We start from the raw sequence: 17,332 nt of genomic DNA, 5'->3' as shown, positions 1-17,332 counted from the left end.
GGAGATCTCAACCCTTCATTCAAATGGCCTCACCTAGTTACATACCATTTATACTTAACTATATTTATTTATTAAAAAGAGAACAAAAATGTAATAAATTAAATAATAAGTCAGTATTATCTTATCGTTATAGTCGCACTAACATTTCATAATTTTTTTTTTAGTTCCTAAAAGAATGATGTTTTTTCTTGATCCGGTATAACTTCGTATTGTATACACATTGCATTCACTCAGAAAGTTGCATGTTTAATATCGCAAAGTCACAGAAATAGCATTTAATTTGTCAATGTCATCATGGTAACATATATTCTTATCCAGAGCAACTTACAGTTAGTGCATTCATCTTACGATAGCTAGGTGGGACAACCACGTCTCCGTCATAATACAACCAATCAAATCGAAATGAGAGGGCAGTGGGCGTGACAATGAGGAACAACTACAACCAATTAAAATGTCTTGACTTGATAATAGAATCTTCTTAGAAAGAAAGGAAGGAAGGAAGGAAGGAAGGAGGGAAGGAAGGAAGGAAGGAAGGAGGGGATAAAAAGGAAGATGCTCTCAGACGTTTTTACACTTTCTGACACCGGAGGGCAACAAAATGAGGCTGGTTCCAGATCTGTTTGTGCTCTTGCCAACTCCATTAATGTCCTTGTCCATTACAAGGAGTTGGCATGATCGCACAGACAGACTGGCACTCAGGCTTAGGACAAAATTACAAGTAGATAAAATGTTAGATTGACACTGAAAAGTCTGAGTCTAAACACAACCTCCTAACACGAGGTAAAACAACGTCTAACAATAATACATCTAAAAACACAAATTAGATTTACCATCGCATTAACATCACACTTACATACAACCACCATGCTGCTCAAAGATGATTGGCTAGAGTCTGAGGATTAACGGAGCGCTAGTGGGAGTGGCTAAGTGTAGCAAAATTCCAGTAACTTTTCCAACATTCCCAGAAAACCAGAATCTTTGGAAAAAAAAACAGAGAATTTTGGGTAAATTTACTGGAAACGTACAACACTAAAGTGTTTAGAAGACTAGTGATGGTGCTTCAAAACCTAGCACCTGACGCTGCTTGATTGTTGTAAACTGGTCTTTTAGTTTTAGGATACGTTCCAAATGGCACCCTATTCCCTTTGTAGTGCACTACTTTTGACCAGGGCCCAGGGCTCTACATAGGGAATAGGATTTCATTTGGGACACAGCCATACTCTCATATTCAGTTGCGGAGTCCGACTACATACAGAGCTGCAGCCAACAGACATAACCGCCATTTTGGATCCTCCCTTCTCCGACAACATAAATCAAATAAAAACAACTTAATAAAATCTAAAAAATATACACGACATTTACATTTATCATCACCTCCTCACAGAAAATCAGAAAAACTAAAACGGTTGAATGGATCCGCGGTAGTACTAGGTTCAAAGAGGGAGACGTTTGGAGAGCACTGAACTCTGAGCTCCCAACACACACACACACGTTCATACGCACACAAACACGCTGTAGTGTACACAGACGTGTGCGCGCACAGAGCATTACGCAACCCCACCCCGACACACACACACGGAGCTGCTAAGAGACTAATTGCAATTATGTTAGTAAATCCCTTCAGAGCTCAAATAAATGTATTGTTTCAGTACGGACAAACAAGACTGGATTGGACTGAGAGGAGGTAGTAGTAGCATTAGTAGTAGTAGTATTAGCAGTAGTAGTAGTAGTAGTAGTAGTATTAGTAGTAGTAGTAGTAGTAGTAGTAGTAGTAGTAGTAGTAGTAGTAGTAGTAGTAGTAGTAGTAGTAGTAGTAGTAGTAGTAGTAGTAGTAGTATCACATTTACATTTTAGTCATTAAGCAGACGCTCTTATCCAGAGCGACTTACAGTTAGTGAGTGCATACATTTTCATACTGGCCCCCCGTGGGAAACGAACCCACAACCCTGGCGTTGCAAGTGCCATGCTCTACCAACTGAGCCACACGGGGATCCACAGAGTACTAGTATTATTGGAGAGAAAACAGAGAGAGAGCAAGAGCAGAGGAAGAAGTGAGGAAGAGGAGGAGAACGTCGAGGAAGAGGGAAAGCATCCGCTCGATGACGTGGAGTTAAATGTAGATATTGTTCTTAGAGAAATGAATGGAAATCATTCTGGCTTAAAGACACTGTGCATACTATACTGTATCCACAATAAAAGTATAGGTAGGTGTAATTTGCCAGAAGATACCGACCCTGCTGTGGCTACTGCTAGCTAGCATGAGGACGAAAAAGTCAGTTTTCCAGGGAAAATGAGTAGTATTTGAATCTTCTCGATGGACCGGTGTGATGTGGAGTAGAGTTGTGTACAGGGCCATGAAAAAGTATTTGCCCCCTTTCTGATTTTCTCTATTTTTGCATATTCTTGATACCGAATGTTATCAGATCTTCAACTAAAACCTAATATTAGATCAAGGGAACCTGAGTTTACAAATACCCCCCCCCCAAAAAAAAAAATGTATACTTATTTTATTAATTTAACAAAGTTATGCAACACCCAATTCCCCCGTGTGAAAAAGTAATTGCCCCCTTACACTCAATAACTGGTTGTGCCACCTTTAGTTGCAATGACTGCAACCAAATGCTTCCTGTTGTTGATCAGTCTCTCGCATCGCTGTGGAGGAATTTGAACTGCTCGTTTCAAGTCCTGCCACAACATCTCAATTGGGATTAGGTCTGGAATTTGACTAGGCCATTGCAAAACTAAAAATGTGTTGCTTTTTAACCATTTTCATGTAGACTTGATTGTGTGTTTTGGATCATTGTCTTGCTGCATGACCCAGCTGCGCTTCAGCTTCAGCTCACAGACGGATGGTCTGACATTCTCCTGTAGAATTCTCTGATACAGAGCAGAATTCATGGTTCCTTCTATTAAGGCAAGTCTACCTTGGGAGTATATGTCTAGTGCCTTTTATAGTCTTAAAATAACAGGAGAGAAGACCAAGTATTGTGGGTGAGGTACAATATTAAGATACAGCTCTGCCTCAGCTGCCTGCCATGATTGTCCAAAGTATAACGGAATTTTCATTAAAAGCAATGATTTCAAATTAACTTCCTGCTTTGAAGGATCTACTTCCTGAGTCAGAAACAAGCCTAATAGAACCTTATCTCTAAACTCCAGCCCAGACAGACAAGGTGGAAACAGATATTAAATACAGGGAAACACAGAGTGTGTTGAGCAGTGTTGGAATTAGTTTGAACAAAAGTAAGGTATTACTTAAGCAATAAGGCACGATATATCACCAATATACCACGGCTAAGGGCTGTTCTTAAGCCCGACGCAACGCGGAGTGTCTGGAACAGCCCTTATTGGCTATATATCACAAACCCACAAGGTGCCTTATTGCTATTATAAACTGGTTACCAACGTAATTAGAGCAGTAAAAATAAACGTTTTGTCATACCCGTGGCATTTAGGGCTCGAACCACCCAGTTTATAATTTACATTATACCAAAGCATTGTTGAATACTCGTTTCTGATTGGCTAGAAGGGCATTCTAGAAGGGACAGTTGGAAAAGATATCGGGACGCCTTGCAATCATGACGCAATATGCATCTACACATGCAGACCTTACTTGCTACAAAGTTACAGAAAGCTAAACCAACAACCACACAAACCAAAATTGGATACATTGTAAAACGCAGGTCCAACAAAGAAAAACGTATCTGGCTAGCAATTGATTTGTTTTTGCTGAGAATTGTTTTTGGAGCATCTGATGACCTAACGTGTTGTATGATGAACATTAATTTCTCCGGTCCCTCCTGTAGTCGTGATGCAAGCGGCGCTACGCTTTCAAATCCTCCCACATTAAATGTTGAGTTTGTCCAGCTGTTTTCAGCAACTGATACGTTTGAATTCGGTTGTCATATTGGCAGGTTTGCTAGCAACAAACTATTTAGCTAGCTTCTAGCCTAGCGTTAGAGTATGATATGCAATGTGACCTCCTCGTAATGACGAGTGTCCTGACGAGCAAGCACTATGCCAGGCTAAATCAGGCATCCTCAGCTCATTGTTATGGATGTATCCAAATGAATGTCACTAGAAAAACTGCTTTTAAACAAACGCAAATCCAGCTACTTTGCTGTTATTCTGGCTGCAGACGTCGTGGCTGTGTTAGCCGTAGCTAGTTGGCTAGCTAGCAAGCAAGGGATAAGAACGTTGCCAGTGCGCATGGCAACGGAACGTATAGAACGAACGACTGGGTCGCGTCCTTAACTAATCGAACGAACGACTGGGTCGCGCCTCTAGCAATCAAAAGATGAGAAAGCATGAATTATCTTATAAAAAGGAAAAATATCAACTTATTTTTTTTTTCTATGGGTAAATGTGTGCTTTAGTATTTTTTTCTTTGGTAACTGTGGTATAAGCTGGATGAACGCCTTGTTCCGCTGCGTCCTCCATTATTTCCAAGGTAACGTACAGAATGTCGGCGTTTTATCCCATACTTATATATTACTTTGTGTACTTCGCGTTATATTACTTAAACGTTTCTTTCACGAAAAAAAATGATCTAAAATCTGTGGGATGGAGCAAGGCGAGCTGCGCGCACTTTCCCAAAGATATGCTACTTACTTTGGCCTCCTCATCCCCATTGACATCTTTCTCTCTCTCTCTTGCTCTCTTCTACTCCCCTTCTCCCGGGCAGGACAGGGGGTGTAGAGGGTAGGGGTACAGGGTGTAGGTTTAGGGGGGTATAGTTGTATCCGGTGTAGAGGGTAGGGGTACAGGGTGTAGATTTAGGGGGGTATAGTTGTATCCGGTGTAGAGGGTAGGGGTACAGGGTGTAGATTTAGGGGTGTTTAGTTGTATCAGGTGTAGGTTTAGTTGTTTCCGATGTCGGTCCGGTAGGAGGAGTGGTTGTCTGACGTCAGCCTGGTGGTCTCTGTTCCGGACGGCTGCATCATGATGGGGTCACCACCAACGTCTGGGGGAACAACACACACAGATGTTACAAATCAAAATAACTGTACATGTGTGATTGGTGGCAGCTTCAACCGCATGACCAAGCCACAGGCCCAGGTTGGACTACACCAGAGTTGGACTGACCATATGGAGCGATTTCAGTGCCAACAGAAATTGTATTTACATTTACGTCATTTAGCAGACGCTCTTATCCAGAGCGACTTACAAATAGGTGCATTCACCTTATGACAACCACTTTACCACATGACCTTTTTTTTTTTTAAATTTAATATTTTTTTGTTATCTTTTTTCTAGTTTTTAATTTTTGAAATTTTGGTATTTTTTAGTTTGTCGTTTTTTTAATTATTTTTATATATATATATATAGAGAATTGCATAATTTTGATTTTTTATTAGAGATAGATATTGAATTGTAATGCACAAATTTAATCATTTAATTCATAAATTGAACTTGTATTTCATCATTTGAAACTTAATTGAGTGAACATTGCATTCAGTTAAAATTCAATTTCAATATAATTGAATATTCAAATTCAATCTTCATATAATCAGTTTCAATATGGTAGATGTTCCATTCATTCTGTGTATCAAGTTTATAAACTACCATTTCAAGTTAATCAAAGTTTCATATATTCAACTTCTCAGATGCATTCAGATTCAGTTTTCAAATTCCGTTTTCTAAATTCAGATTAAAAACCAGAAACAACATCCTGGTACTTTGCCAGCCAGGAAAAGTAGAGTAGAACAGATAGAATGAAAAGCTCACTGTGGTAAACAGAAGCTTCTGGCGGTTTCTGAAGCCAATTTGGCATGTTGAATTAATTTTCTTCCTATGAATTTGGCTCTAGCACTTGAACCGTTTTGTCTATAAGCTGTTATGAGCCCATTCCTGAAAGCTAACACTCTCTGAAACATGGATGTGCTTTCCATTCCCCTCTATGGTGATCACAGGCTGCGTTAGAAGGGAGTGTAAAAAAAACAACAACGCTATTTGGCCCCCATAAGAATACACAATGTACCATATTGAAACGGAATATATAAACATTGAATTTGAATATTCAATTAAATTTAAATTGAATTTTAAAACAATGCAATATTTACTCAATTCAGTCTCAAATATTGAAATATAAATTCAATTTATGAAGTCAATTTGTGTATTACAAATTCAAATGCAATCATCTAATACAAATTCAAAATTATGGAATTAAAATACAATTTCTGTTGGCACTGAAATCGCTTCATATACCCACAGGCACAGGTTGGAGTTAAACTGTTCTAATGACCAACCCACAGGCACAAGGGACTGACCAGAGTTAAACTGTTCTAATGACCAACCCACAGGCACAAGGGACTGACCAGAGTTAAACTGTTCTAATGACCAGGCACAGGGGACTGACCAGTTAAACTGTTCTAATGACCAGGCACAGGGGACTGACCAGTTAAACTGTTCTAATGACCAGGCACAGGGGACTGACCAGAGTTAAACTGTTCTAATGACCAGGCACAGGGGACTGACCAGAGTTAAACTGTTCTAATGTACAGTCCCTGCCTGCCTGGGATCAAATCACCTCTATCGGTCTTCCCTTCATTCAACCAAGTGAAAATCCACTCTACTTAAAAAAATACTGATTGATTAAACTCCTCACCTCTCATCTTTAGTTCTATTGATTGATTGATTGATTGATTGATTAAACTCCTCACCTCTCTCGTCAGACTGCATCTGTGCCTCCAGGTCTTCAGGGGAGACGTAGAACTCTGGTTCCTGGTCCATGGGCGGCCGCGGTTTACACTTCCCACAGCAGCAGTTACAGCAGCAACACAAACAACAGCAGAAGTAGCAGCCAGTGGCCAAGCCACAGAAGATGAACAGGCCCTGCAGACAGAGGAGACCGTCAGGGAGAGGGAAGGAGGTGAGAGATGAGACACACAAACTGATCTTGAGGGGTGAAATGTACTGGGGACTCATCACAACTCTGCATCTATCACTACATTTAACTGGGACTCATCACAACTCCGCATCTATCACTACATTTACTGGGGACTCATCACAACTCCACATCTATCACTACATTTACTGGGGACTCATCACAACTCCACATCTATCACTACATTTACTGGGGACTCATCACAACTCCACATCTATCACAAAATGTACTGGGGACTCATCACAACTCCACATCTATCACAAAATGTACTGGGGACTCATCACAACTCCACATCTATCACAAAATGTACTGGGGACTCATCACAACTCCACATCTATCACAAAATGTACTGGGGACTCATCACAACTCTGCATCTATCACTACATTTACTGGGGACTCATCACAACTCCACATCTATCACAAAATGTACTGGGGACTCATCACAACTCCACATCTATCACTACATTTACTGGGGACTCATCACAACTCCACATCTATCACTACATTTACTAGGGTACCATTTGGCGATCAGAGACAGAGACACACGTCGTCTTACCTTAGCCCACCAGGAGGAGAGGACAAAGTAGGTGTTGACGTTGTCCTCTCCAAACTGTTCGGCCACGTAGAGACCCAGGGAGCCGTACTTATCATAGATGTTCCTCTTGGTACAGTCGTTCAGGATGGCGTGGGCGTTGTTGATCTCCTTAAACTTATCAGCAGCCTCGGGGTTGTCTGGGTTCTTGTCTGGGTGGAACTTCAGAGCCAGTTTCCTGATTGGACGGAGAACAGAGAGGATGAGGTTATGAGAGAAACAATGATAGAATGATGAAACAAATAAAAATGTAGCGCGTTTCAGCCAAAGTCAAATTCAGCCCGATCATATTGTAACCTCATCACTTCTGTCCCATATTTGCAATGTTCAGCCATCTTGTACCACATCTCTGTTGACCTCTAGGGAACAGTGATAACAGGAAGTCTAGTGGACTGTGTCTCATAGTGAACAGTGATAACAGGAAGTCTAGTGGACTGTGTCTCATAGGGAACAGTGATAACAGGAAGTCTAGTGGACTGTGTCTTATAGTGAACAGTGATAACAGGAAGTCTAGTGGACTGTGTCTCATAGTGAACAGTGATAACAGGAAGTCTAGTGGACTGTGTCCTCATAGTGAACAGTGATAACAGGAAGTCTAGTGGACTGTGTCTCATAGTGAACAGTGATAACAGGAAGTCTAGTGGACTGTGTCTCATAGTGAACAGTGATAACAGGAAGTCTAGTGGACTGTGTCTCATAGTGAACAGTGATAACAGGAAGTCTAGTGGACTGTGTCTCATAGTGAACAGTGATAACAGGAAGTCTAGTGGACTGTGTCTCATAGTGAACAGTGATAACAGGAAGTCTAGTGGACTGTGTCTCATAGGGAACAGTGATAACAGGAAGTCTAGTGGACTGTGTCCTCATAGTGAACAGTGATAACAGGAAGTCTAGTGGACTGTGTCTCATAGTGAACAGTGATAACAGGAAGTCTAGTGGACTGTGTCTCATAGTGAACAGTGATAACAGGAAGTCTAGTGGACTGTGTCTCATAGTGAACAGTGATAACAGGAAGTCTAGTGGACTGTGTCTCATAGTGAACAGTGATAACAGGAAGTCTAGTGGACTGTGTCTCATAGTGAACAGTGATAACAGGAAGTCTAGTGGACTGTGTCTCATAGTGAACAGTGATAACAGGAAAGTCTAGTGGACTGTGTCTCATAGTGAACAGTGATAACAGGAAGTCTAGTGGACTGTGTCTCATAGTGAACAGTGATAACAGGAAGTCTAGTGGACTGTGTCTCATAGGGAACAGTGATAACAGGACCTTATATAGACAGGTGGGTGTGTGCGTTTCCAAATCATGTCCAATCAATTGAATTTACCACATGTGGACTCCAATCAAGTTGTAGAAACATCTAAAGGATGATCAATGCAAACAGGATGCACCTGAGCTCAATGTCGAGTCTTACAGCAAAGGGTCTGAATACTTACGTAAATAAGGTATTTCTGTTTTTTATTTTGAATAAATTTGCAAACATTTCTAAAAACCTGTTTTCGCTTTATGGGGTATTGCGTGTAGATTGCTGAGGAAAAAACATGTATTTAATAAATTTTTGAATAAGGCTGTAACATAACAAAATGTGGAAAAAGTCAAGGGGTCTGAATACTTTCTGAATTCACTGTATGTCCTACACTGTATTATGTAGTACATCTGCCTGGAGCACTTGTTGATGTCCTCTAGTGTGGCTAGTGGTGTAGATTGTTACCCTGTTACCTGTAGGACTTCTTGATGTCCTCTGGGGTGGCTAGTGGTGTAGATCGTTACCCTGTTACCTGTAGGACTTCTTGATGTCCTCTGCTGTGGCTAGTGGTGTAGATCGTTAACCTGTTACCTGTAGGACTTCTTGATGTCCTCTGGGGTGGCTAGTGGTGTAGATCGTTACCCTGTTACCTGTAGGACTTCTTGATGTCCTCTGCTGTGGCTAGTGGTGTAGATCGTTACCCTGTTACCTGTAGGACTTCTTGATGTCCTCTAGTGTGGCTAGTGGTGTAGATCGTTAACCTGTTACCTGTAGGACTTCTTGATGTCCTCTGGTGTGGCATTCTTGTCGATCCCCAGGACCAAGTAGAGCGAGTCTCCTGACGTAGAGAGAGAACGCTGTCTCTGCGCCTCAGCTGCCATGAAGACAACTCCCTCGGTCTCTCTCTTTCAGTCTCTCTCACACACTCCCTTTGCTCACGCACAGCCTCACCAGTCTAAGAGAGGGGGAGAGAAGGGGGAGAGAAGGGGAGAGAGAAGGGAGAGAGAAGGGGAAGAGAGAGGAGAGAGAAAGTCAGTGACAAGAAATATCTGATCAAATAAAACATGACTCAACTGCTACACTAGAGACAGACAGACTACACTAGACAGAAATACAGACAGACTACACTAGACAGAGACAGACTACACTAGACAGAGACAGACTACACTAGACAGAGACAGACTACACTAGACAGAGACAGACTACGCTAGACAGACTACACTAGACAGACTACACTAGACAGACTACACTAGACAGACTACACTAGACAGACTACACTAGACAGAGACAGACTACACTAGACAGACTACACTAGACAGAAACACAGACAGACTACACTAGACAGACTACACTAGACAGAGACAGACTACACTAGACAGAGACTACACTAGACAGACTACACTAGACAGAGACAGACTACACTAGACAGACTACACTAGACAGAAACACAGACAGACTACACTAGACAGACTACACTAGACAGAGACAGACTACACTAGACAGAGACTACACTAGACAGAGACTACACTAGACAGAGACAGACTACACTAGACAGAGACAGACTACACTAGACAGAGACAGACTACACTAGACAGACTACACTAGACAGAGACTACACTAGACAGACTACACTAGACAGACTACACTAGACAGACTACACTAGACAGACTACGCTAGACAGACTACGCTAGACAGACTACACTAGACAGACTACACTAGACAGACTACGCTAGACAGACTACACTAGACAGACTACACTAGACAGACTACACTAAACAGACTACACTAGACAGACTACACTAGACAGACTACACTAGACAGACTACACTAGACAGACTACACTAGACAGACTACGCTAGACAGATTACACTAGACAGAGACAGACTACACTAGACAGACTACACTAGACAGACTACACTAGACAGACTACACTAGACAGAAACACAGACAGACTATGCTAAACAGACAGACTACACTAGACAGACTACACTAGACAGAGACAGACTACACTAGACAGAGACTACACTAGACAGACTACACTAGACAGAGACAGACTACACTAGACAGACTACACTAAACAGACTACGCTAGACAGACTACACTAGACAGACTACACTAGACAGACTACACTAGACAGACTACACTAGACAGACTACACTAGACAGACACACAGACAGACTATGCTAAACAGACAGACTACACTAGACAGACTACACTAGACAGAGACAGACCTACACTAGACAGAGACTACACTAGACAGACTACACTAGACAGAGACAGACTACACTAGACAGACTACACTAGACAGACTACGCTAGACAGACTACACTAGACAGACTACACTAGACAGACTACACTAGACAGACTACACTAGACAGACTACACTAGACAGACTACACTAGACAGAAACACAGACAGACTATGCTAAACAGACAGACTACACTAGACAGACTACACTAGACAGAGACAGACTACACTAGACAGAGACTACACTAGACAGACTACACTAGACAGAGACAGACTACACTAGACAGACTACACTAAACAGACTACGCTAGACAGACTACACTAGACAGACTACACTAGACAGACTACACTAGACAGACTACACTAGACAGACTACACTAGACAGAAACACAGACAGACTATGCTAAACAGACAGACTACACTAGACAGACTACACTAGACAGAGACAGACTACACTAGACAGAGACTACACTAGACAGACTACACTAGACAGAGACAGACTACACTAGACAGACTACACTAGACAGACTACACTAGACAGACTACACTAGACAGACTACACTAGACAGACTACACTAGACAGAGACAGACTACACTAGACAGAGACAGACTACACTAGACAGACTACACTAGACAGACTACACTAGACAGAGACTACACTAGACAGACTACACTAGACAGACTACGCTAGACAGACTACACTAGACAGAGACAGACTACACTAGACAGACTACACTAGACAGACTACACTAGACAGAGACTACACTAGACAGAGCAGACTACACTAGACAGACTACACTAGACAGAGACAGACTACACTAGACAGACTACACTAGACAGACTACACTAGACAGAGACTACACTAGACAGACTACACTAGACAGACTACACTAGACAGACTACACTAGACAGACTACACTAGACAGACTACACTAGACAGACTACACTAGACAGAGACAGACTACACTAGACAGACTACACTAGACAGACTACACTAGACAGAGACAGACTACACTAGACAGACTACACTAGACAGACTACACTAGACAGACTACACTAGACAGACTACACTAGACAGAGCAGACTACACTAGACAGACTACACTAGACAGAGACAGACTACACTAGACAGACTACACTAGACAGACTACACTAGACAGAGACTACACTAGACAGACTACACTAGACAGAGCAGACTACACTAGACAGACTACACTAGACAGAGACAGACTACACTAGACAGACTACGCTAGACAGACTACACTAGACAGAGACAGACTACACTAGACAGACTACACTAGACAGACTACACTAGACAGAGACTACACTAGACAGACTACACTAGACAGAGCAGACTACACTAGACAGACTACACTAGACAGAGCAGACTACACTAGACAGACTACACTAGACAGAGACAGACTACACTAGACAGAGACTACACTAGACAGACTACACTAAACAGAGACAGACTACGCTAGACAGACTACGCTAGACAGACTACACTAGACAGACTACACTAGACAGACTACACTAGACAGACTACACTAGACAGACTACACTAGACAGACTACGCTAGACAGACTACACTAGACAGACTACACTAGACAGACTACACTAGACAGACTACACTAGACAGAGACAGACTACACTAGACAGACTACACTAGACAGACTACACTAGACAGACTACACTAGACAGACTACACTAGACAGACTACACTAGACAGAGACAGACTACACTAGACAGACTACACTAGACAGAGACAGACTACACTAGACAGACTACACTAGACAGAGACAGACTACACTAGACAGAGCAGACTACACTAGACAGACTACACTAGACAGACTACACTAGACAGACTACGCTAGACAGACTACGCTAGACAGAGACAGACTACACTAGACAGACTACACTAGACAGACTACACTAGACAGAGACAGACTACACTAGACAGACTACACTAGACAGACTACACTAGACAGACTACACTAGACAGAGACAGACTACACTAGACAGACTACACTAGACAGACTACACTAGACAGAGACAGACTACACTAGACAGACTACACTAGACAGACTACACTAGACAGACTACACTAGACAGAAACACAGACAGACTACACTAGACAGACTACACTAGACAGACTACACTAAACAGACTACACTAGACAGACAGACTACGCTAGACAGAAAGACAGACTGCTAGACAGACAGAGACTACACTAGCAGTTGACTGACAGAGACAGACACACAGAGTGCACTTATGATGAGACCCGGCCTTGGTTTAAAATCCCTGGTTCAACACTAGTTTTGGTCTGACAGAAAGACAGTGCAGAGGCTTTAGAGTCAGGAGTGTATAGAATACCGGGGCCCGTATTCACCAAGTGTATAGAATACCGGGGCCCGTATTCACCAAGTGTATAGAATACCGGGGCCCGTATTCACCAAGTGTATAGAATACCGGGGCCCGTATTCACCAAGTGTATAGAATACCGGGGCCCGTATTCACCAAGTGTCTCATAATGAATAAGATTAACATGGAGAGGGCCGACCTGATCCTAGATCCTACTCTGAGAAGGTTTTATGGATATGAAGAGTAGAAAATAGCATTCCTAATAAAGCTACGGTCTGCTAGTCTGGTGAGAGACCAATCATAGCCTCCACATCTCACAGACAACTATTCACAACTACTTACACCCTTAAAATGCGCCACGCTAGCCTCATAGCGTTGGCCTACATAATATACAGTGCCTTCAGAAAGTACTCATAGACTTATTCTACAGCTTGAATTCAAAATGGATGAAATCGATCCCCCCCCCTCTGCAATCTACACACGATACCCCATAATGACAAAGTGAAAACATGTTTGTAGAAATGTTTGCTAATGTATTGAAAATGAAATGCAGAAATATCTCATTTACATAAGTGTTCACACCCCTGACTCAATACATGTTAGAATCACCGTTGGCAGCGATTACAGCTGTCAGTCTTTCTGGGTGAGTCTCTAAGAGCTTTCCACACCTTGATTGTACAATATTTTCCCATGATTCTTTTTTTTAATTCTTCAAGCTCTGTCGAATTGGTTGTTGATCATTGCTAGACAGCAATTTTCAAGTCTTGCTATAGATTCTCAAGCCGATTTAAATCAAAACTGTAACTAGGCCACTCAGGAACATTCAACGTGGTCTTGGTAAGCAACTCCAGTGTATATTTCATCAATAAGGCCCGAGGGGATGTGGTACAGTGTATTCAGACCCCTTGGCTTTTTCCACATTGTTACGTTACAGCCTTATTCTAAAATGGCCAGGTTTCCTCCAGACGTGACGCTTGGCATTCAGGCCAAAGAGTTCAAGCTTGGTTTCATCAGACCGGAGAATAGTTTTTTTCATGGTCTGAGAGTCTTTAGGCAAACTCCAAGCGGGCCGTCATGTGTTTTTTACTGAGGAGTGGCTTCAGTCTGGCCACTCTACCATCATTCCTTCGAACCTCATGGCTTGGTTTTTGCTCTGACATGCACCGTCAACTGTGGGACCTTATATAGACAGGTGTGTGTCTTTCCAAATCATGTCCAATCAATTGAATTTACCACAGGTGGACTCCAATCAAAGTTGTAGAAACATCTCAAGGATGATCAATGGAAACAGGATGCACCTGAGCTCAATTTCAAGTCTCATAGCAAAGGGTCTGAATACTTATGTAAATAAGATATCTGTTTATTATTTTTGTATAAATTTGCAAACATTTATAAAAACCTGTTTTCACTTTGGCATTATGGGGTATTGTGTGTAGATTGCTGAGGGAAAACAATTATTTAATCCATTTTAGAATAAGGCTGTAATTTAACAAAATGTGGAAAAAGTCAAGGGGTCTGAATACTTTCCGAAGGCACTGTATATGGCCAATATACCACGGCTAAGGGCTGTTCTTAAGCATGACGCAACGCTGAGTGCCTGGATACAGCCCTTAGCCGTGGTATATTGGCCATATACCACAAACCCCCGAGGTGCCTTATTGCTATTATAAAACTGGTCACCAACGTAATTAGTTCAGTAAAAATAAATGTTTTGTCATACCCGTGGTATATGGTCTGATATTCCACGGCTGTCAGCCAATCAGCATTCAGGGCTCGAACAACCTAGTTTATAATTGGCCTTGTGTTTTAGGTTATTGTCCTGCTGAAAAGGTGAATTCGTCTGTTTTTTATAATAATAATAATAATAATAAAACATTTTTTAACTCCCTAGCCCTCCCAATGACATGAAATTCACTGCTCGACTGAGGGACCTTACAGATAATTGTATGTGTGGGGTACAAAGATGAGGTAGTCATTCAGAAATCATGTTACACTATTATTGCACACAGAATGAGTCCATGCAACTTGTTAAGCAAATGTTGTTTACTCCTGAACTTATTTAGCCTTGCCATAACAAAGGGGTTGAATCCTTATTGACTCAAGATATTTCAGCTTTTCATTTTTAATTAATTTTAAACAATTTCTAAAAACATAATTCCACTTTAACATTATAGGGTATTGTGTGTAGGCCAGTGGCACAAAATCTCAATGTAACCCATTTTAAATTGAGGCTGTAACAACAAAATGTGGAAAAAGTCAAGGGCTGTGAATACTGTCTGAAGGCACTGCATCTCTGTGAGAGAGGAATATACAAATGCCTACGTGAGTGTGGAAGAGACAGTGGGGAGGGAGAGAGACAGTGGGGAGGGGAGGGAGAGACAGTGGGGAGGGAGAGTGGGAGGGAGAGAGAGAGAGAGAGAGTGGGGAGGGAGAGCGAGTGGGGGAGGGAGAGAGACAGTGGGGAGGGAGAGAGAGCGAGTGGGGAGGGAGAGAGCGACGAGTGGGAGGGAGAGAGCGAGCGAGTGGGGGGAGGGAGAGAGAGAGCGAGTGGGGGGGAGGGAGAGAGCGAGCGAGTGGGGGGGAGAGAGAGAGCGAGCGAGTGGGGGGAGAGAGAGAGCGAGTGGGGAGGGAGAGAGAGGCGAGTGGGGGGAGGGAGAGAGCGAGCGAGTGGGGGGAGAGAGAGCGAGCGAGTGGGGGAGAGAGAGAGCGAATGGGGGAGGGAGAGAGCGAGTGGGGGAGGGAGAGAGCGAGTGGGGGAGGGAGAGAGAGAGTGGGGGGAGGGAGAGAGAGAGTTGGGGGAGGGAGAGAGAGAGTGGGGGGGAGGGAGAGAGAGAGTAGGGAGGGAGGGAGAGAGAGAGAGAGTGGGGAGGGGGAGAGAGAGAGAGAGTAGGGAGGGAGAGAGAGAGTGGGGAGGGGGAGAGAGAGAGAGAATAGGGAGGGAGAGAGAGAGTGGGGAGGGGGAGAGAGAGAGGGAGGGAGGAGAGAGAGAGTGGGGAGGGAGAGAGAGAGTGGGCTATTCACGGCCTCACTTTGCCTGCCTGCCCTGACAGGGCCACTGCACAAAAATAACCCCAAGAGGAGGCAGTGAGACCGGCAGTGAGACCGGCAGTGAGACAGGCAGTAAGACCGGCAGTGAGACCGGCAGTGAGACAGGCAGTAAGACCACCACGTAGCAGGACGTCCCGCTGGTTCAGGATAATCTGCTAATTTCCTTTGACAGCCCTGTGGGATTAACCAGGGGTGGAGCCAGAGCCAGGAGCCCTAGACACCGACTGATCTGGGCTCAGTTTTTTTTATATTCCTCCATAGTGGTTCAGGCTATGGGGAGGGTAACTGGTCCTAGATCAGTGACTAAAGGCCAGTGGGTGGGGCCTGTAGTGTTAGGGGGAAGCCAGTGGGTGGGGCCTGTAGTGTTAGGGGGAAGCCAGTGGGTGGGGCCCGTAGTGTTAGGGGGAAGCCAGTGGGTGGGGCCCGTAGTGTTCGGGGGAAGCCAGTGGGTGGGGCCCGTAGTGTTAGGGGAAGCCAGTGGGTGGGGCCCGTAGTGTTAGGGGGAAGCCAGTGGGTGGGGCCCGTAGTGTTAGGGGGAAGCCAGTGGGTGGGGCCTGTAGTGTTAGGGGGAAGCCAGTGGGTGGGGCCTGTAGTGTTAGGGGGAAGCCAGTGGGTGGGGCCTGTAGTGTTAGGGGGAAGCCAGTGGGTGGGGCCTGTAGTGTTAGGGGGAAGCCAGTGGGTGGGGCCTGTAGTGTTAGGGGGTTAGGGAAGGGTTTAAGTGCGGGGCACACAACCTCCCATGACACCCGGGAGGAAGGCTGGCTCCTTAATGACACTGTTGTCTTGACATTTTTCCACATTGTTTCGTTACAGCCTTATTCTAAAAATGGATTTAAATCCCCCCCTAAAATCGAGCACACTGCCATGCAACCTCCATAGCCAAACATTGGCAGTAGAATGGCCCGTACTGAAGAGCTCAGTGACTTTCAACGTGGCACCGTCATAGGATGTAACA

At 43.5% G+C, this 17,332-nt stretch overlaps 1 protein-coding gene across 1 annotated transcript in view; it reads right to left on the bottom strand.

Moving 5' to 3' along the window:
* Positions 1–3,487: 3,487 nt before the first annotated feature.
* LOC121537754 (dnaJ homolog subfamily C member 5-like) overlaps positions 3,488–17,332 on the bottom strand; it is a 43,191-nt gene continuing 29,346 nt past the window's right edge. The window contains exons 2-5 of the mRNA XM_041845383.1: positions 9,491–9,677; positions 7,443–7,656; positions 6,663–6,834; positions 3,488–4,963 (exon numbers count right to left, since the gene is read on the bottom strand). Of these exons, the coding sequence (XP_041701317.1) occupies positions 4,860–4,963; positions 6,663–6,834; positions 7,443–7,656; positions 9,491–9,603 (603 nt within the window). The 5' untranslated portion in view covers positions 9,604–9,677 and the 3' untranslated portion in view covers positions 3,488–4,859. The remainder of the gene's footprint in view (positions 4,964–6,662; positions 6,835–7,442; positions 7,657–9,490; positions 9,678–17,332) is intronic.

This window comes from Coregonus clupeaformis, chromosome 24 (assembly GCF_020615455.1).
Source record: "Coregonus clupeaformis isolate EN_2021a chromosome 24, ASM2061545v1, whole genome shotgun sequence".
Lineage (NCBI taxonomy): Eukaryota > Metazoa > Chordata > Actinopteri > Salmoniformes > Salmonidae > Coregonus > Coregonus clupeaformis.
Note: the sequence above shows the minus strand (reverse complement) of the source record. Positions and strands in the feature narration are given on the sequence as shown.